This window comes from Microcebus murinus, chromosome X, assembly GCF_040939455.1.
Source record: "Microcebus murinus isolate Inina chromosome X, M.murinus_Inina_mat1.0, whole genome shotgun sequence".
Taxonomy (NCBI): domain Eukaryota; kingdom Metazoa; phylum Chordata; class Mammalia; order Primates; family Cheirogaleidae; genus Microcebus; species Microcebus murinus.
Window position 1 is genome coordinate 84,957,281 of NC_134136.1, and position 21,126 is coordinate 84,978,406.

At 41.8% G+C, this 21,126-nt stretch overlaps 1 protein-coding gene across 1 annotated transcript in view; it reads right to left on the reverse strand.

The window, feature by feature from the left end:
• ANOS1 (anosmin 1) overlaps positions 1-21,126 on the reverse strand; it is a 160,294-nt gene that overhangs the window by 118,965 nt on the left and 20,203 nt on the right. Inside the window, exon 2 of the mRNA XM_012782461.3 lies at positions 13,219-13,266. Within this exon, the coding sequence (XP_012637915.2) occupies positions 13,219-13,266 (48 nt within the window). The remainder of the gene's footprint in view (positions 1-13,218; positions 13,267-21,126) is intronic.

Sequence of the window (21,126 nt, forward strand, 5' to 3'; positions counted from 1 at the left end):
GGCCACGCTGTGTCATTTCTCACACTACACTCAGGGAAAGTTAATGCTTTCCATTCCCATCTGTGAAGGATGCTTTAAAAGCAAATGGTATTAATTTATGTGCAAAGTCTATGCAAACTGCAAATCCTGACCAAATGTAAGATATTAAGATCATGAGTGAAGATCAAGCCAAAGTTACCATCAACACATGTGGGGAGGAATCCAAGAGTAATAAAAATGTCAAATTATCACTAATGTAAGATAAGGAAATGAAAGAATTACATTGATTAGGAGGTACTTCTGAGAGTGCAGAATTTCAGATTTCTGATGGGATGACTAGATTTATATCTCACTCGCTCCCCACACCCCACCCCTTGGGGCCAGGCACAGCGATGGCACATATTTAAAGCTTAACAAATGAAAAGTGAACTAAGCAGGACGAGTTCTCAAGACTCAGGCAGCTTGGAAGAATCAAAATCCATGAGACAGTGAGAGTGAGCATCAGGACAGCATCTTGCAAGCAGGCGAGAGGGACCCACTAATTGGTCTTGGGATGGACACAATATGAAAATCAGGGAAAGCTGCACAGAAAAAAAAAAACAACTATATCTGGCTTTTGGAGGAGGAGAATTTCATAGTCAAAAAAAAAAAATAAGGAAATAGAACAACAGGGAAAATAGTAATTGTAACAAGAACAACAAAGAGAGTCAACACATGTGTGCCGGGTACAGTTCTAGACTCATGGGACACATGAAGCCATTAAATCTTCACAAAAACCCATAACACAGTCACTATTGTTATCATCTCCATTTTCTTCTCAAATGCAAAAATCGAGACACAGAAGGCAAAGTGACTGGTCCAAGCTCATGCCTCCCCTGAGTAGAGAGGCCATCATCTATTAATTAACTAATGAACCATTTAATAATCACAGGCTTGCCACTTCTCTCCTCTCCCTTGCTGTGCCACTTCTGCAAAAATGGTACAATCAAAAGCAACGAGGTATAGAAGAATGTGGCATGCTGAAGAATCTGGGAAAATTCTCTAAATGATGAAAAAATGAACACAGAAAACATACACCAAAAAAAAAAAAAAGAGAGAGAGAGAGAGAGAGAGAGAGCAGACTTACCCTGAAAGTTGGGCGAGCACTCAGCGTGAAGGACACTGAAGGACATGCTAAGGATCAGATTTGACGCTGTAGCTCAGGGCCACCTTGCCCAGCTGGGATCCCCTTAGAAATGCAGACTCTCAAACCTCAACGCAGACACACGTCAGAACCTCCGAAGGCAGGGCCAGGGAATCTGCATTTGAGCGAGCTCACCCGGAGGTTCTTAAGCACGCTCAAGTTTGAGAAGCTAAGACCCTGTTCGCTGTAAAGAACAAAAAGTAGGGAGAAAACTAGGAGCTATGGGACTAGTGCATTTTAAGGACAGCGAACATACGAGTGACATCAGACGGGGTGACAAAATAGTTTCAGAGACTCATCTGGAGGACTTGTCAGAGAGCTGGCCAGAAAGGTAAAGGAGAAAAACGTACTAAGGAGGCTGTGACATGCTCAGCGTGGGTGATGGAGAGAACAGTAATGCTTGCAACTAACACTGAGACTCCAGAGACAGGCACAGGCTGGGGGCGGCTATTAGGCAGTGTGGCCCCAGGCCACGGAGCGAGGGCACCTGTCACACCTTGCACCTGTCCCACCTTGCGCACCGGCGCCCAAAGACTAGGCTCTGCTCTCCCGCTCACTGCCCCTCCCTCCAACGGCAGAAGACGTGAGTTCAAATTGGGACACGGTGACTTCAGGGGTTCAGAAGGGATCTTACTTACATCAGAAAGGGCCAGTAAGAAGTCACATCTAGCAGTCAGGACAGGACTATCGCAATGGGTGGTGCGTGTCGTCAATGGAGGAACATGGAGAAGAATGAGGCGAGAGAAGAAGACGCGTTTCAGTGGCCAGGCATGCAGTTCTCACTCGGCCTGTCAGAGCTGTCAGAGGGCCGCACTGTGGCCCCATTTCCTTCAGATCAGGGTGACTATGAACGAGAGGTGCTTCAGTTCTGCTCTGTAAAATGTCATGATGCTTGATTGACGCTGCTACGAATGCATGATTGCCATCAACCGCAAGTCCCAGGGGAGTGCAGGCACGCTGGCGTTGCCTGTGTCCTGACCAAGACACGGCCCCTCGCGACTCACAGCGAACGTGTCTGCACCAAGATTTTGGCAGAGTGGCACACGCGGGCACAGCGAGATCATCCTCCTGGCCCGTGTTGCTTTGTCCTGCCAAATACTCTGCGAGGAAGGAGCAGGAGACGATCTAGCAGGAATGCAGGAAAACGTCCCTGCGTACATAACTTTCCATCAGAGCTCACGATAGGGCCCGATACCACCCAGAAAACTAACGTCCTGAGGAAGTCACTGCCTCTCTACCGCGCCATGACCGAGAAATGGAGTGGGGACACACACAGAGCATGCATGGGATACAGGCAGGGGCGGGGGCCAGAACCAGGTGACGCTGAGGAATCTTAAAACGCACATTTGCCTTGGGGCTTGGAGCTGCTGCTGGTCCCGGAAGAGCCTAAGCGACAGGGCTTCCCGAGGTTCGGAGGACCGTCCGATGCCGCTTGGTCCACGATGGCCAAGATTTACAGTTGATTAGCCTGCACAGTTCACTTGCTTTTTCAAAAGATTCTAGGAAGGGATTATTTCTGCGCCCAAAGAGCCCGAGAGAATAGAGAGGGCCGCTCGCGGGCCGCACCGTGAATTCCCCAGACTGGGTACACTGTGCTCAGTGAAGCGGATAAAGCAAAGTTAAAGCAGCATTTAGCTCTTCAGAATGCCAGCCTTAGTAAGTATCTTTTTGTGGAAGGATTTAGGAGGAGGGGAGGGTTATCCTTAGTGCAGGCATTATTTCCTCATACAAAAAGGGAAAATGTGCATACAGTTGGATGTAAAAAGCCAAACCTCACATGACCCCCCCTTCCTTCTCCCCCAAGGAAAAGTTGCTGAACACACACTCCCAAACACGAAAGCATGAATCTTCACAGCTTAATAGTCCCGCAGCCATTGTGAGCTTTCTCTAGGGAAACGCCGCTCATTCATCTGCAACTGACCAAGTTCAAGCATTCAGCGGTGAGAACCCCAGACTCGCACCGTCAAAGCCCCGCCGTCCCCGGCCAGCGGAACCGAGGGGCTGTGTCCCGAGGAAGATCTGAGCACATCGCTTTTTACTCTCAACCATGCTCCCACGGAGGCATGTAAGAAAAGTCTGCAAAAGGCTGAATCGGCACACATCTGCAGGCGGCCAAACTCCCAGATTGATCTTTGCTTGCACGGGGCACGGCTCATCCCGCTCTTCCTGTAAACAGTGCTCCTTGTGTGGAATCCCGTGCAGAATTCGTCACTTGTAAGGAATTAAAATGCATATGGTTTAATAAGGCAATCTAATGTGAGCTCATTTTCCTGACCACCAGCAAATTTCTCCTGTTTACACCAGGTGTTTTCCCCTAACCTGTCTTCACTCGTGAATATGCACACGGACTTGGAATGAGCTGCAGGTAGAAAGAAGGTAGTAGCACCATTCCCACTGGAGTGGTATTTCCATTGCAGTTAAAGAAGTTGAGACCAGGAGCATCTCTCTCTGTGTGCTTAAAATGTTCAGCTCGGGCTACTATAACTAAGGCAGGCTGACGGAAGGTCCTACAGAGAAATCACCATAAACATTTACTAATAATAAAGAGAAAAAGAGAGAGAGAAGAAAAGAAAGAAAGAAAGAAAAGAAAAGAAAAGAAAAGAAAAGAAAAGAAAAGAAAAGAAAAGAAAAGAAAAGAAAAGAAAAGAAAAGAAAAGAAAAGAAGAGAGAAAGGGAGAGAGAAAGCTTTACAAAGTGCACACTTTAAGTCATTTTTCCCCCACACAAATGGAAAATGAACTTACCCACATTGGTAGCTCTGCTCTGAAAAGAGCCAGTTGAGAGAAGTCCTTTCTTTATTGTGTGGTTTTAAAGACTATTCTTTGACCTCTGCTATTTACGGTTTGAGGTCTGTGAAGACAGGGCCAAACCCCTTTGGCTCCAAAGGCTGCCAGAGACAAAAGCGCTTCACCTTTGTTCCACATACCTCATTTCCCCATCAGAACACGCCTCTCCTGCACTCCCTGTTTCCCTAATTTAAGTTGTGTTCTCTTATTTTTTCTTGCCTAGTTACAGCCATGACTTAATACCAGAGGCTGCCATTGCTCTGTTCCAATAAAGGTAGGGTCCCATAATCACCCCTTTCCAGCTGCAAGACCTTTTGCATGAATTTAGATGTCTAGTCACTTCATCGTGTTTAACCATGAAATTCTGGATAAAATGGTTCCAGAAACTAAACAACTCATTGGGCAAGATTCAGCCACCGCATGACACCTTCTACTTACTTATTATTTTGTGGATTGATACATTTCTCTACGGCCTTTCTCACTCTTAAAAGAATTCAAGACAGTTTACGACGCTCTGTATGACACAGCCAGAATACAAATCTTAAGTGGGTGAGAAAAATGAGATAAAAGGAAACAAAAACTGGTAGAAAATAAATAAATACATGGAATCAGAGATAAAGCAAGTTCCCCAAATATATGTGACCAATTTCAGTACATTTGCTAAAGCCAGGATAGTGCATGAATCTTTTAGCTTTCTAACAGCCAATTCTAAAAGAGAAATACTATCAATTACAAAATCTACAATATCCATAGGCTAAACAAAATGCCCATTTCTCAGGCAGGCACAGTTAGTACTGATAATGTGATCAGAAGAAATGTCCTTCCAAGTTTCCTCCAAAAAATGTCAAGAAACAACAGACCGATGTCCTGAACAACTTCATCAGAGTAGCTCCCATGACCAGGTTTGTAAAATAGCTTCTGAGAATATTACGCATATTATATTGCGGCAACATACAATTCAGCAAAAGCTACTTGTTAAAGGAAGGTTTTGCAATGGCAAAGGTGCACAGTTTAGTCTTGCAATCAACACATGGATTACACAGCATCTGGAAATAATACATCCATCCAGCAGGTATAAATATTGTTCCTCTCCATGGGCCTTTGGTACCACAAGGATGTAATGACTTTGATATTCTACTCCTTGGCAAGTTCCAGGTCCGTTGATGGCTTCGCTGAAACCTTACTGTCATTTCATAGCCAGCAGAGCTTTTGTTAGCTCTGACACTCACAGTGAAATTAACAGTCCTAACAAGGACATGTGTCTAAATAAAAAAGCAACCCCACTTCTGCACAGACATGCATCCAAGAAGGGGAAGGAAATTTTTTACAAAAACCCTCCTCAGAAAAAAGTGGTTTTCTCTTCCAACTCAGAAGAAAACAGAAGGTGTAACCTCAATGCTATATTCCATACATCACAGCTACAATGATTTTAGGCAGGAAAAAAGAGTATAAAATAAATACCCAGCTTATCCATTAAATATACACACACACAAATACACATACATGTACACACACATACATATACACGCACACATATACACATACCCTCAAATTATCCAAAGAACATCATGCCTTGAGCAATAAATCTTACAAGGAAGTTCTGTGACCTAACTATTGCAAAATAAATATATCAAGATAGTTGAATGTCATTATTTATGGGGTGACCCAGTTTCTCCTCCACTGAACAAATAAAAGGTAAGAATTTTTTAGAATTTTAGTTATGATAATTAGTCTCTATTCCTTCTTTCAGACAAGTTAGATAGCAACAGCATACATGTTCACCCAGCTGGTAAAAACAGAGTTAAAATTAAAACCTAGATTTATTTTCCTGCAATGACTGCTCCTTTAGAAACTTAGATACATAAAAATTTTCCAAAGTAGACTATGCACAAACACGACTCAGGTTTTCTAAGAGGAACGACTGTGTGTGGCTAGGTAGACAACTAGACTTGAACCTCATGCGAAGAACTACCCATAGAGTGAAGTCAAAATTATAAACACAGAAAAGCAAATGGTAACCCCCTAAATTCAAGTGAGAGTTTTCACCAGAGTAGAGAATATGTTGACAGTGGCTGTCATGGAAAAAGGAGGGTGACATAGCACAGCCTTGTGTCCAATGCCCACAAATTCTAATCTAGCAGCTATTGCATCTGTTACGTTATTGAACACAACAGTCCCCAAGTTTCAATCAGTTCGGCACTGGTGCTTTTTGCCAGTTGCCAGATCAAACCTCAGCATCTTCAAACCGTCGGCACTCATCCACGCTCTGCGTGCCTTCTGATGAACACATTACAACTTCAAAACATCTGTCAGACTGTAATCGCCATGTAACGCATCTTGGCTCAGATGGTTTTCACATGTTCAAAACAGATTCCCTTTCGCAAAAGCCAGCTTTCTGGAACCTGTCTCCGATTGTGAACCAAATGAGAGACTGTGCTTGCATCTTCTTTCATCAGGTGGAGGGAAAATTAATAGTAAGGGATTAGGAAGGGATGAAGATAAAGACTTACACCCAGGTTCTTTTTCCCTTGCACATGTCTTTCCTTTGAAGTTTATAGCAGGTGGAAAAGTCTTTCACACCCATAAAATTGACGTGGAAAATCAGAAACACATTGAGCTATTAACTTGTCACATATTGAATTTGAATCTAAAAAAGAACTTGCTCTCTTCCTTAAGTATTGATTGTGTACCAGCCTGGCAGGAAGCTTTGCGTGTCCTTTCAGCAGATAGGCTAGTTTCTAGGCTAAAGTAACCTGGAATGTTCCAGCTCCTGCAGGCTAATGATCACCCAAATGCACACTAATATGTTTGATAAAAGTTCTCAGCATGAGGGCAGAAAACACTTACCATGAGAATGACAGTGGCCCCTGCAAGCAAATCGGTGACACCCGTTCATGCTGCCTTCCAAGCTGGAGGCTCCAATTAGAACATTGAGCTTGCATTCCAGGAGGCAGAGACAGATGGAAGGTTGCGCAGACCTCTCATTGTTAAACCATTAACTCACCGACCACCTGCACCATGGCTAGAAGGGACCCTGCTGGAGGCCTTCAGCAGTTTCTCACAACCCTCAGGACTATTTCCTTACCATTTAAGAAATGGTGCTTTGAAACTAGACATTTACTTAGCTCCCCTATTTCTACATTCTTTTTTTTTTTTTTTTGGTCTATTGTGCACTCTCACTTTTTTCTTTTCTTTTTCCTCTGCATTTCCCTCTGTACATCAGAGATGGTGCCCATTTTAATGTTCTTGCAGAGCATGACCAGGTAGAACACTCATAAATGATGTCACACGTCCAACCCTAACTTGATTTTCAACTGTGTCAACTCCTTTAAGAGAGACTTTATTTCTCAGTAAGCACATAAGACTGAAGCTAACACAAGAGCCATTGGACTACTTAAAACCATGCAATTTTTGGCATGATGTTATACGACAGTCAGACAAATTTGTCTTCAACAAGTTTTATTAATCATGTGAATATAATATTGTATGTACAGATGGGTTTTTTTGAAGGACACCAGTTGAAACTTTACACACACAAACAATTCCTTTTTACATACATTCCATACAAATTTTAGGTCCACTGTTGCTTTAAGAAAATAAAAGAATATTTCTCTCATCTTGTGTAACCTTTATTAGCACATTATATTTATTTCCTCCTAAGAAACAAAGACATGATCTTTACTTGTGGAAATAATAACATTGACATCCAACATAAAGGGGAATTAATTATATCCCATTTGAAAAGTTTTCTATACGAAGCTATCTCTTTGAGTGGCACAAACTCACTTTTCTCCTGACAGTCATTGTCAAAGGTGGCTTTGGCTGGGAAACAGGCACTTGCTCCAAAAAGAGATTGATAAGTTAGACAAGAGATGCTTCATATACAGCACTTTGTCCTGGAAATTTATCATCTATAAAGTCAGGAAATATTGTACAAATATCAGTAACTATCACAATGGCTCTATAGTCTATAAAACATCTAAAATTTTGATCCATCGCTTATTAGAATTGCAAAAAAATAAAGACGCTCAACTTTGGTACTTTGATATTTAGACACAGTGCATTTCCATGTGTGTCTGAATTTTCTTTCTGCTCCTGAGAAATGTTTTATTTGGGCTCTATGGATTTACAGTCATTACCACATAAATCATAGAAAGCATCTAACACAAAACAAAAATTTCAACAGGCACATTCAGATGAGTTTCAGAGGTTTGACCCTCATCCAGTAAATTTCCCAGATGTCAAATGAAGTCATCCAGATCTTCCATACAAGCAAAACCAATCTTCCTTACCTCTAAACTTGGTCCTGAATATACCTGAAAATCCCTCTGATCTGGAGTTGTAGCACTTGTAACAGCTGAACTCCCACTGAGATCAAAGCAGCATGCCCAAGGCACCAAGAGTCTGCCCTAAATTACTACTTTTCAACACACAGGCTCAAAACCAAATGGGAAACAAAAGTCAAGTGAGTGAGTTACAGCACCCAAAGGAAGAAGAGGGAGCAGGCATGCTCCCACAGGAAGGTGGGTGTCACCGGGAATGCCATCGTGAGACGCAAGGTTTGGAAAGGTGACGCTGAGCCTGATGTCAAAGGAGAAATCTTTTATAAAGTGAAGACATGACTCTAATGCAAATGGAAGATGGAAATGTGTCAAAGACTTTATTTAGCTCATGAAATAGTGATATGTCCTGTCTGGTTCAAAGGAAATCTCCAACAGAGAGAGAGAGATGACAGATAGGTAATAGATTGAGAGGCCTAGATAGACCGCTAGATCAATAAGGAACAGATCTGGATAGATTGACAGGGAGGGTGATGGATGAATGCTGAGGCATTCCTGGATTTACAAACAGTCGCAAAACGGTGTAGTCACGGGGGAAGTGTCCGATGCATTCCACTAGACACGATTCATGTGCGGTTCCAGGGGTGAGAATTGTCTGAATTATTATCAATTTTCTACCATTCACAGAGTAGACAAATACTTCACAGGCAACGAACAGTGGACAGAACCTTTAAAAGTGCAACAAAGAGGAAAATAATCTTTTCTTTTGCCTATTTTGAAGTATTTCACAACTTTTCTTGACTCTGATAATTGCATTTTAACATTGAATTTTCAAAAATTAACTGTAAGTTATTTATTTGCAATTTTTTAACTATTGTTTGCTATTCACTCTTTCAACCAATCCCTGCAGGATGACCAACAATGCTCTATAAACCATGTCAGAAACTGTCCATTTTTGCTTGACCTTGAACACTTTAAGATATTTCTTTGACTCGACAGAAGAATGCAATTTTATTTCTTTGGTTCAGCTTTGTAAGTGTGAATGCGATGGGCTAGGACAGGGATTGACAAATGACAGCAACAGGCCAACTCTAGCTTGTCACCTGTCTTTGCACAAGCAGTGAGGTGAGAAAGGTTCTTACATTTTCAAAGGGTTGCAAAAATAAGTAAAACTCCATAACATGAAAATAATGTGAAATTCAAATTTCAGCATCCACAGACAAAGTTCCGTTGGAACGCAGCCACTCTTCCTGGTCTACGTATTATCTGTCACTGCTTTTGGTCTACAGCTGCAGAGTTGAGTAGCTGCCACAGAGACCTTGCGGGCTGCAAAGACGAAAACATTTACTATGTGATCTTTTACAGGAATCATTTGCTGACTGGCCTGGAACACTGTGTCTGATGGAAAGTTACATTGGAAAGGGTGATGGGGCTCCGGACATGCTACCCCAAAGTATGCCACCTGGGCATGTTAAAATCAGTGACAGATGCAGGAAAGTCTCTTTGACCTCTTCCCAATACACATACACACACACACACACACACACACACACACACACACATACTCACACACACACACACACACACACACACACACACACACACACTCTTCTCCCCTGATGCAGGACATGAGACCCCCATGGGAGAGGTCCCTCCCTATACATGGAGAAAAGGAACATCCTTATGTCTGAAGATGAAGGTCACAGAGAAGAATCTGAGCACACAGGCCTGACTCAGTTTCCCCAGTTTATTATCATAATCACCGTTGCTCTCATACCCACTTTGCCCTACCCAATTTTCCACAAGTACCCACTCGTCCTCACACTCAGCATAAAAACACACAGATTTAACCATTTCTTTGAGTCTTCTTTTCTTTATGAAGGCTCCTGGGTCACCTAAAACTTATTAAATAGATGTTGATGCTTTTCTCCTGTCAATTTATATGCTGTTACACGAGCTTAAGCCGTGAGTACAGGCTGGGTAGAGAGAGTAGGACATTTTTCCTCCTCTGTGAGCAAAGAGTCCCTAAGAAACACAGATATTAACACAGCTCATTAACACATGTTGCCTTCTGTCCTGTGATTATCGTGTTTCCCTGAAAATAAGACAGGGTCTTATATTTATTTTTCCTCAAGAAGACACTCTGGAGCTCATTTTCAGGGGATGTGTTTTTTTATTTTAAGTACAGTACAACAATCTACATTTATTCAAATACAGTTAAGGCGTCTTCTTCTGGAACATCATCCTCACTCTCCAAACCCCGAATTCCATCCTGAATTTCTTGCAACTCTATTTCCTTTAGAACCACTGGCCCCGATCTCTCCTGTCGAGCACTAGAGCTCTCATGGGGCAGATGAGAAGGGCTGCTCGTGTTCTTTCCCGCTCCTCGAGGAAACGCATGGGTTGTGCAGATGCGCTGCGCAGCCACGCCCATCACTAGGGCTTATTTTCGGGGTGGGGCTTCTATTGCACAATCGCTTAGACAGCCTGCTAGGGCTTATTTTACGGGTAGGTCTTATTCTTGGGGAAACACGGTATATGCCTGGGTATTTTGCCCATCATTCAAATCTCCAGGCAGATGCTCTAAAATCATTTCTAAGCTGGTCTTTGAAGAAATGATGTACAATGGAAAATGGAATCTAAGAAGAAGCCCTTCCTCAGAGGTGGAGGCTCTTTGGCTAAACAGGTGATTGCTTTAGGACTCAGCTCCTCAACTGCACAATGAAAAACTTATACTGGAGCGTTCCTAAAGTCTCTTTAGCTTTAGGACTCTTCTCTCTGTCCTTCCTGCAAATAGCGGTCTTGGGGGTCTGTATCATCCATTTTTCCTTAAAAATGCCAGTGAGCAGAGCCTGATAGAGAAAGGTCCCTCACACATTACCCACTGATGGTGACTACAAAGGGACCTCAGAATGGGGGGAAAGAGTTAGAATTGGGGAAGAATTGAGGGTCACCAAAGAGAAAAGTAGAGATAGACCCTACAGGTGTACGAATACTCCAATGTGTATATTTGGCATGGAGTAATTTGTTATTTAAGGGGAAGATTAATTAAAATAAGTCCTTACAATAATGTACATTGTTAAAACTGGACTGATTTAAAAGTACCATTGGAATGAAAATATATCACATTTTATTAGTATGTTTTACAGCATTATAGTAATATTGAATTCCAAAAAGTATTTAGGGTGATGTCATGGACTTAAAAATAAAATTAAGATAAGAAAACCTACATAGAACTTCATGAATCCCAATAGAAATGCAAACTGCAATTACTGCACAGGCATTCAGCTGTGGTGACACCCACTGAAGATAAACTTTGATTAGTATGTAAGAGTCATTCTTCAAAAGCCCAAGTTAAAGACAACCTTTAAACTTATGTCAGCATGGTAATATATTCCAAAGTTTCTGTTGGAGTTGGCTGTGACTTATTGATTCATTCTTGCTCTCAGGCAAAAGGGATTGATTTCTTTTCTTGTGAAATTCAAAGTCTCTCATGCCAGCCTTGATCATTCAATCACAAAATATGGTTTAGCCATCCATGATCCCCGGTGGTTCAAGTTTCTTCCATTGCAATAATTTGAAAAATAGTTCAAATGAACCTCTTCCATTCAAATTCCTCTTAAGTCTATAAAAACTAATTAATTTCTTGATGGGATGTGGAGAAAATGGGTGCTTAAATAAGAAGCGACACTGGTATAACAAACTATCATTCATGGAACACCCAAATAATACAAAATTGGACAAAGACAGTACTTATGAAATTTAGTCAACCTCATGGCACTATGTGTTTTCTCTTTAATATGACATAAACAAGTTACCCAAAATTCTAGTTGAAGAGCAATTAATATAATTGATGCTAGAAAATGTCTTGTCAGAGCAAATGCTTACAATATTACATAAAAAGAGTAAACAGATTGTAACCAGACATTTCATTTCCACCCAAGAACTAGAGAATCAGAGGTAAGCAAAGCTTATCTTCCCCAAATTATTTCATATTCATGTAATAATTCTGTTTTATTTTTAAATAAGATTCATGTGTATAGGATGTGTACAGGATGCAATGTGTGCATGATTGCTGGAATACATCATATAACAGAGTTTTGGTTTAGGAATATTATTCTATAATCATTTATTTTATGTGTTTGAAGAACTCAATAATAATAAAATAATAATGCTCTTTCAATATTATTATATGTTCCTTAGATTAAATTTTGGTTATAAAACAAAGGAGTATTTCAATTTTAAGGATGAACATGGTATCTATGAAATAAATCTTAACAAATCCTATTGTGATCCCAAAGTTGCTCCAATATTTTTGGCAAACTTTGTAAACTTTACTTATTTACATAATCTGATTATAAAACCTACTTTGAACTGGAGCTAAAGTATCATCATATATATATATATACATATCAAAAAAAGATTGATGTTTTAAGACTAATGTAAGAAAGTTATTCTAGTAAACACAGGAATGAATATAATGAGAAAATATAGCATACTAGTGTGCAAAAAGGAATACTAAAAAATGGAAAAGAGACTGTTTAATATATAATCAAATTATTTTACCTGCAATTCCTACAAACAAACCAAAATATATACAAAATAATTTAGGTGTAGATAGAATGCATTAAATCATCTGGTCTCACTGAAAGTCATTTTCTCTTTAACTTTTTTATCAGAAAATTACCAAACAAAGAGAAAAATAAAGCAGTATGTAGAACTATTGATACATGTATCTTGATGGCAGTGATAGATACACAAATTGAATCTATACATGTAATAAAATGTCATAAAATTACATATATATACATTCTATCAATGTCAATTTTGTGCTTTTTACATTGTTCTACAGTTATTTCAAGTGTAGCCATTGTTGGAAATTGGATACAAATGATTTCCCTGTGCTATCTTTGCAACTTCCGGTGAATGTATAATAATTCCAAAATTAAAAGTTCTTTACCTAATAATAACACAGTTGAAGGAAACTTACCTTAGAACATTGCTTGTGATTCTGGCACCAAACCAGGGAACCATTGTTCTGCAAAAAGAAAAAAATATATAATGACCCATTAAATAATCTCCTAATAAAAAACTGCACATATACACACTTACAATTTTTTTAAATTATCATTTATGTGTATAATTTTTAAATATTTATATTTTAGCAAAAGACCAATCTTGCAAACCTGATGTTCCTCTCTTCCCTAGACAGAAAGTGTGTTTCCAATATAAGTCCTACTTTGTCGTCGCTTCATGATATAAGCAAAGACACATAAAATAATAAAGATTCCAAGCTATCTGAAAGGGAACGGTATCTGAGCCAGCTTCCATGATGTGCTGAGCAATGAAATGCAGCCCAGCAGGAAAGTGAACACTAGACATTTCTTCCACACTGAGCAGCTTTAGTTAAGTGTACAAGTTAGGCTTGTGGACACTTTTGGTCTCCATCAATTTATAATAATAAGACTTGGGGCTTAACAGAAAGAGTTTCTGAGAAAAGCCTTTTTTTTCCCTTGCACTAAATGCACAACCATAGACAGGGAATTTAATGTCCCTAAGCCTTAGTTTACCCATCTGTAAACAAGCATAAAAGCAATATCTCAGGCATCAGGTCATTGCACCAGCTAAATGACATGACACATGCACACGCTATATAGCAAATATTGGGACTATGATTCATTATCCTGATTGTTAGAATTTCTGCCTGAAAACCACTATTGCACATAACTAAAATTTTGGTCACAGTGTTCACTTTGGCTGTGATATTTTAAGTCAGATTGCGCTGGGCTGGAGTAGTGGGTAAAACTGGTGGAAACCATCAAACCAGTACATAAGATGCCGTGACCTCGCTTCTCTGAAGGACAAAGTTGGAGATGAGACAAAGTCATCCATCCATTTCCTAGGTGTGAACTTCTAAAAAACTTTTGATTTGAAGAATAACAGTATAGATACAGTAGTATTACATGTGTTTGCAGTTCTGAGAAAAGAAAATTGAAATAATAATAAATCTTTTCAAAAATATTTTTATGACAAGTTTATTGAAATATAATTCACATACCGTAAAATTCATTTAAACTATACAGTTCAATGGTTTTGAGTATATTTGGAAGGCTATGTGACCATCACCAATAACTAATTCTAGAACATTTTCATCAGCCCAGAAGGAAGCCTGTACCCATTCACAGTCCCTCTCATTCTCTCCTGCCCCCTGGCTGCCCCACCCTGGCAACCTTTAATACTAATTCATTTTCTGGCTTTATATATTCGTCTGTTCTAGACAGTTCATATAAGTGGAATCACATAATATGTGTCTGGCTTCTTTCACTGAGCATAACATTTACTAATGTTAGTATGTTACTATGTTACATTACTATGCTAAATGCTATAGCAGTTTTACTTCGTCTATACTGTAGTATATATTAGTACTTCATTCTTTTTTTAATGTCAAATTCTATTGTGTGGATGTACCACATTTTGCCCATCCACTCCCAATAATACATCTTAGTATGTCCCATTACCAATGATGATACATCTTAGTTACAGGATCCCGAAAACCACTAAGTTTAAGTCTTAACCGTGTAAGATTAGAAACCTTCCTCTTATATGTAAAGATCTTTGGCTGAAGAGATCTCCATCCCATGTTAACGCTTTATCTATGAAGCCTCTCTACACACAGCCCTAACTCTCCTTCTCAGCCCGACCTCCCGGTGAGTCCTACACACCCCTAGGATTGCAGCCAATCGAGTGGCGGCCCCCCTTCCCACCCACGGAGCCCCCTCACCTTCCGGACCAGCAAGGACTGAAGCTGGGAGCATATACGAGCAGCCTGGGTGAAGTTCAGTACGACTTTTGGCAGGGGTTTGCACCAGGGACATAATTAGGCTGGGCAGAGGCTAACCCTGGACAAATAATGGGCGTGGTTTAATCACTGGGAAACGAGGCGTCAAAAAAGGTGCAAGAGAGAAAGAAGAACGTGTGCCCTTTTATAAAAGGAGTCATCGCCCTGGTAACAGACTAAAAGTTCATGGGGCGGGCTGGGGGTGGGGGTGGGGGGTCACACAGACTGAGGCGTGTTTCTGAACAGGGTGACAACTGCCCAAAGCGGGGCCAGACATTGCGAGGTGTGGAACGCAGAAGCTGGGGGCAGGGACGGGGCAGCTTTTGGAAGCCCTCCCTCCCACGTGACGGCCGCTCTTGGAAGGGCACGCCCCGTGGACCTGGGGCAGAGGTGGCTCCTGCCGGGACTTGTGAGGACCCCATGTGTCCAAGCACCTCCTGGCCGCAGCGTGAGCGTGCCATGTGCGTCGCCCGGTGACGGAACGCAGGGAGGCGCCTTCTCAGGAGACTCAGAGCTGGCACGGATGGACTCAGACCTTGGGCACCGGGTCAAGGCCGGTTCCTGACCATCTCGTTCACCACGGTCCTGGTTCGAAGACTTGCAGCCTCCTCGGGCCAGGTCAGCGAGTCCTGCTCCATGGGCCAGAAACCTGGACATCGGGGCAGATCCCACATCCTTCCCTTCCAGGTGTTTCTTTTTCCTGGGTAGCCGGACAGGCCCTCACCCCTACATGAGACAAGGGGACACTTGCTCCACCGCTCTTGGGGATGTGTCGCACCTTCTCCTGCTGTGCGACGCGTTTTCTTTTGTCTCCATCCCGGCTCCCCAAGTGGAGGTGGTCCTGGAGATGGGACTTCGCATTTCCTCTCTGCCTGTCTGTGTCGCAGCGGCCACTAGGGCAGCTCCCGGTGCTCAGAGACACGGCGTCCGTCCCAGGCTGGGCAGGACCGGGGCTTCAAAGGCAGGCGTGGCGACAGTGGCCTGTCCCCAAATTGTTGGTTAATAAAATATTGCTAATGTGCTGGTACACCTTTGACTATTATTATTATTAGTAGTAGTAGTAGTATCATTATTATATTGACCACATCTGTGTGACAGACACTTGCCTTGGTGTTTTACACATTCACCCCACGTAATTGTCCCACGTAATGGCACGCGCCTCATGGAACCACTGCCCAGTTAAAAAACCTGTAGTCAGGGAAACCAAGTAAAACATCCAGGGTCACGAAGCCAGCGACTGAACTCAGCGGAAACTAACAGAACAGGTAAAACCTCAGTTAAACGAAGAAGTGAGAGGGACACTCGGTTTTGAAGGAATTTCCAGATGTATGACCTCGGAAGGAGAGATAAAAATTGGTCTGGGTGGCCCTGAGCCTCCCACGCCCAGAAGCAGCAGGTCAGAGGGATGGTTTGCTGCAGAGAATAGGAGGGGAAATGGGGTGAACAGGTAGAAAGCAGATTACAAGGGATTTAGACTTATCTCTGGAAAGAGAACTTTTTATTTAGTAAATGTCAGAGGGTTGATAAAAAAAAAAACAAAAAAAAAAAAACAGAGGATTAGAGTCCTGACAAACCCCGTGCATTTCACACTCTGATTAGCTTCTTCTTGTTCCCTTTGCCCATAGGGAGAATGGCCAAGTTTCAACAACAGAAACACAAAGAATCCAGCAGACACAAAGAATGCCTCCACTGCCCAAATGCAACCCCACACCTCGCCCCATGCTGACCTTCCTCCTCTCCTGAACTTGACTTGCCCCATCCTATCCTATCCTATGGGCTCAGACACACCCAGCAAAATGACCAAGAAACCAACAGCCGTATACCCCATCTGTTGGACTCCTCCCATTTTACTGGGAATTAACATCAACACATTGCCTCAATCAAGGCATTTTCTTTCTGAGCAAAATTTCCCACTAATCATACAATGAAAAGCTCTGATGTTACAAAGAAATATTTGGGGCGATAGCAAGAAATCATGAAAGCTTATTATGATCAGAATGACTTTTTGTTTATTAGGGAAGACAGTATGTCGTAGGATGCTTGGGAAGATTAAAAAGATAATCCATGTAAGGTATTTAGCAAAATGTCTGGCACAGAGTTAGACATTGTTAGGGAATATCCACTGTTATTATGGATGTGATTTTGTTGTCATTTGCCATTATTATTGTCCTCAGGAGAGGGAGACAAATCCTGGACTTAAAATCTCCCCGCTCTCAACTGACGAACTGATTCCATCCTATTAGTGAGACTCAAAAGTACTTACTGTTGCAAATACTAGAATGTAGTATTAGGCATGCCTTCCCCTCCTTTTATCTTCCCTTGGGTGGTAGCAATCTGTCAGCATTTGCCATTAGGATGAGTGGGCAATGGTCTAGTATTTTTGCTTTCCTTTCCTTTGATTGGCCATTTGTATTTCTTTTATGGTAAACAGTCTGGCCCTTTTACCATATTGTAATGGTGCATTGTTTACCATGTTCTTATCAATGTTAGCAGCTATTAGTACCAGTTAGGTTTAATAATCATTTGTCCATTCCAAAAATCCTTCAACACATCATTTGCCATTTGAATTTATTCATGGAATTTTTTCCACAAAGAAATGCATGCGTACACACACAGTTATACACATCCATGCATACACGTGTATATTTTTCCTCAAAGTACACCTCTAATTCCTTTTTGGATTTGGGGTTTCCTGTTTGTCTGGAAGTAATCCCCCCCCCATTCCAAGGTTTTGCAGCTGTTCCGTGCTTCTGCCTTTATCAATCAGCATTCACCACGTTCTTTCTCTCTACAAAGAGCTTCGAAGGGCCCTGCCTGAGAAAAATCAGGGATGCCGGTAAACCCACGATTAACTCCGGCCACTTTGTTTAGGCCAGGTGTGCTCATACCTTGAAGCATTGCCATCCACCTACGCTGCTTACCTATAATGCTCTTTGAGCAGGAGAGCAACAAAAAAAATACAAGAATCCAGTCTGTTTCACCATCCCGCTGCGGGGAAAGTTCTCAGTCAGATTACAATAGCCTTCACCAGCTAAGCCACTTGACAACAAAAATAAAATACAGTATTTGCAATAACGTCTTGTTCTGGCTTAAAGCCAACAAAGATAAAGAGTCCAAGTGCATTAGGCTAGAAACACGTTTGTCTCTAGAGTCATTATTGTGACCTCCAGGTAGGATTAGACAGTGGGACTTCTGTAATTATATAAAGATTACATCCTGCATTTCATTGGTTTAACCAGATCAAACACGAACGCTAGTCAATCCGACTTTCAAAGAGTTTATATAAGTTCAATCAACTGCGCCTAGCCATTATTTCAATGACATTTTCAAAGTCTTTCTATCCCTAGCCTTTTTATTTTTCCTTAAAGAAAAATAATTCTTCAAAAGCTTTAAGTAAAGAAAACACGTCATTGACTCAAGGAAAACCCAGAGCGGAAGGATGAAGATAAATGAAAACTAGTTATCCAGATACACTGTTTGAAAAGAGAATTACTAACAGATTTCACACGTTCTCTTTAACCTGAGCAGGTGTTGGCGTGGACTATCCGTGGGGACTAATCAGCCCACAGTTTCAGAAACACACACCAAACTAGTGTCCAACAACAGGACAGAATGTTTGAAACTGACACCATCTCAGATAAATCACCATAGACCTTAACGTGACCAATCAAGGCTATAAAACTACAAATAATTAGCCATGACTCTCAATTGGCAATTCCATGCCCATGCTAAATGTAATGTTTGTTTTTTTTTTTTAAGGAATGGATTAAAATTTAGAAATTCATTTTAATCCAAATTATGTTTCTGTTATTTTGGAAGTATGGTGTTAGATAATTGAGTTCATGTATTATTGTAAGTGTATTCTTTTCTATCATCAATATACCCAGAAGTTTCTCATGTATTCCATTGGGACAAAATTTATATTTTCTGGTGAACTATGGCGTCTCCACAGACATGTACAATAAAACCCAGGAAGAGTTCAAGATGAAACAAAAGACTTCTGCTGAAATAATTCCAACTTTCAGTAGGTTTAGAGAGAACATTAAATGTAACAACTAAAACTTGGTAAATGGCTCTAATTACAAAAGAAGGGAGACATCAGCAATCGAGCACCTACCATGACTTGATAGGCACAGCTTTGTTCATGGGAAATCTAAAAAACAAAGAAATGTGTCTGTAAATCCCATTCTCCTCAGAGCCCTTCCTTTACAGCAAGGGCAAAGTGTCGATGAATGCAGACCATAAAAGCAAGCATGCCCAGACGTGACTCTCAAGTTTTTACTTGCCCTGTGTGTGACTTCTCCTAAATCCAGGACCGTCTCACCTGTCGCCGTGTCCACTAGTCTGGAAAGCTTATGGATGGAGCCACGTGACAAGTGTATAGGTCGTAGGTGCTGGGTGCATCGTGCACGAATGACCATCTGCTTCAACGCGCTCCAAGATTCTCCCTCTCTAAGGTGGAGAGTTTCAGTCGGCCACACCTGCCTCAGGTGGGGAACCTGTGGCCTTAAGGTGACATGTGGCTTTCTAGGTCCTTAAGTGCAGCCTTCTGGCTGAATCCAAATTTTACAGGACGAATCATTTGCATTTAAAAACCTAGAAGGCCACATGTGGCCTTAACGGCTGCAGGTTCCCACCCCTATATCTAACCCTTATACTGTGAAACTTTCCTGACTTCAGCATTCATAATTTGTTTGTGCCTGAGTATTGTCGAGAAAGCTACACTGGGGAGAGGAGAAAGGAAGACGTAGCAGACAGGAAGGGAATGGGATAAGGAAGAAAAAGACAGAAAGGTACCAAAAAGTCTGGGGTAAATGATGTATTGGGTCTCTGGGCATAATCGTGAAATGTAAAGACTCCTTTACAGTTTGATGGAAAAGCACATTTTGCTTTGTGATGTTGAAAATGGCAAAGGCAAAGCGTGTGCACCATGTAAGATGATTACAGCCCAACCATGCGGCAAGCCGTTGGCTCGAGGACTGCTTGCAGACACCAGTGGGCTCAGCCCTGGCAGCCTCCTTGGGGGCCTCTGAACACAGAAGAGGCTGTTCCTGACACCAGGAGGTCGTGCTGACTGATCTAGTGGCCCAGTCTTCATGGCACTTTCCAGCAATGTCTGAACTAGACTCGGCACCCTCCGCCCCCAACATTTAAGTATCTGCACACATGGGTTCAACCAACAGAGGATGGAAAACACTGGGGAAGAAATGGAGTTGTGTCTGTGCTGTTTTCCCTTGTCATTATTCCATACACAATACAGTATAACAACTATTTACAGAGCGTTTACATTGTATTGAGTATTATAAGTAATCTAGAGCTGATTTAAAGCATACAGGAGGATGTGAGTACGTTATATGCAAATGCCATTTCATATCAGGACGTGAGCATCTTTGGATTCTGGCATTCTCTTTAGCACTGCCTGGCATTGCACAGATACATCCGAGGAGGCAGCTAATCGAGCTAGGTGTTTTTAGGGCTAAAATTTTGCACCTATCGAGTGGCCAAAAGGCAAGAAAATGAAGCTACTGACCAAAAAAAAAAAATGAAAAGGATGAATCTTGAACTCTAGACATGATTTGGGACAAAATTAAAAGAGGCAGGGCCAATGTAACAGGGGCGCTTCCAACTTCCTGGGGCAAAGAGCAACCTAGAGACAAAGGCTCTCAGGGACTGACTCCGAGGGCCTGGACCTGACCCTGGCATCTGTAGACTAATCGATGCCCCAAACGTTTCTTATAGTGACACACACTTGGTAAAGATGAGGTCAGTCGGGTTGCCAGAACTTTGGGGGATTATGGACGAGGTTCTCGTGGTACAGAGCAGGGGTAGGAACGAATGAAGGCATCAAAGTGGCGGATGTCTGAACTCAGAGTGGAAAAGTGGAGTTGAAAGTATACAAGGTAGAGGAGCTGGGGCTGATGATTAGGTCTACAGTGTGTCCGTGGTTGGAAGTTCATCAACCCCCAAAGAGGAGGAATCTGCTGTACAAAATAAAAGAGTAACTGTCTGCAGTGGACACGTCATGGTGTACCCCTCAGTCCCCACATCCCATAACTGAAA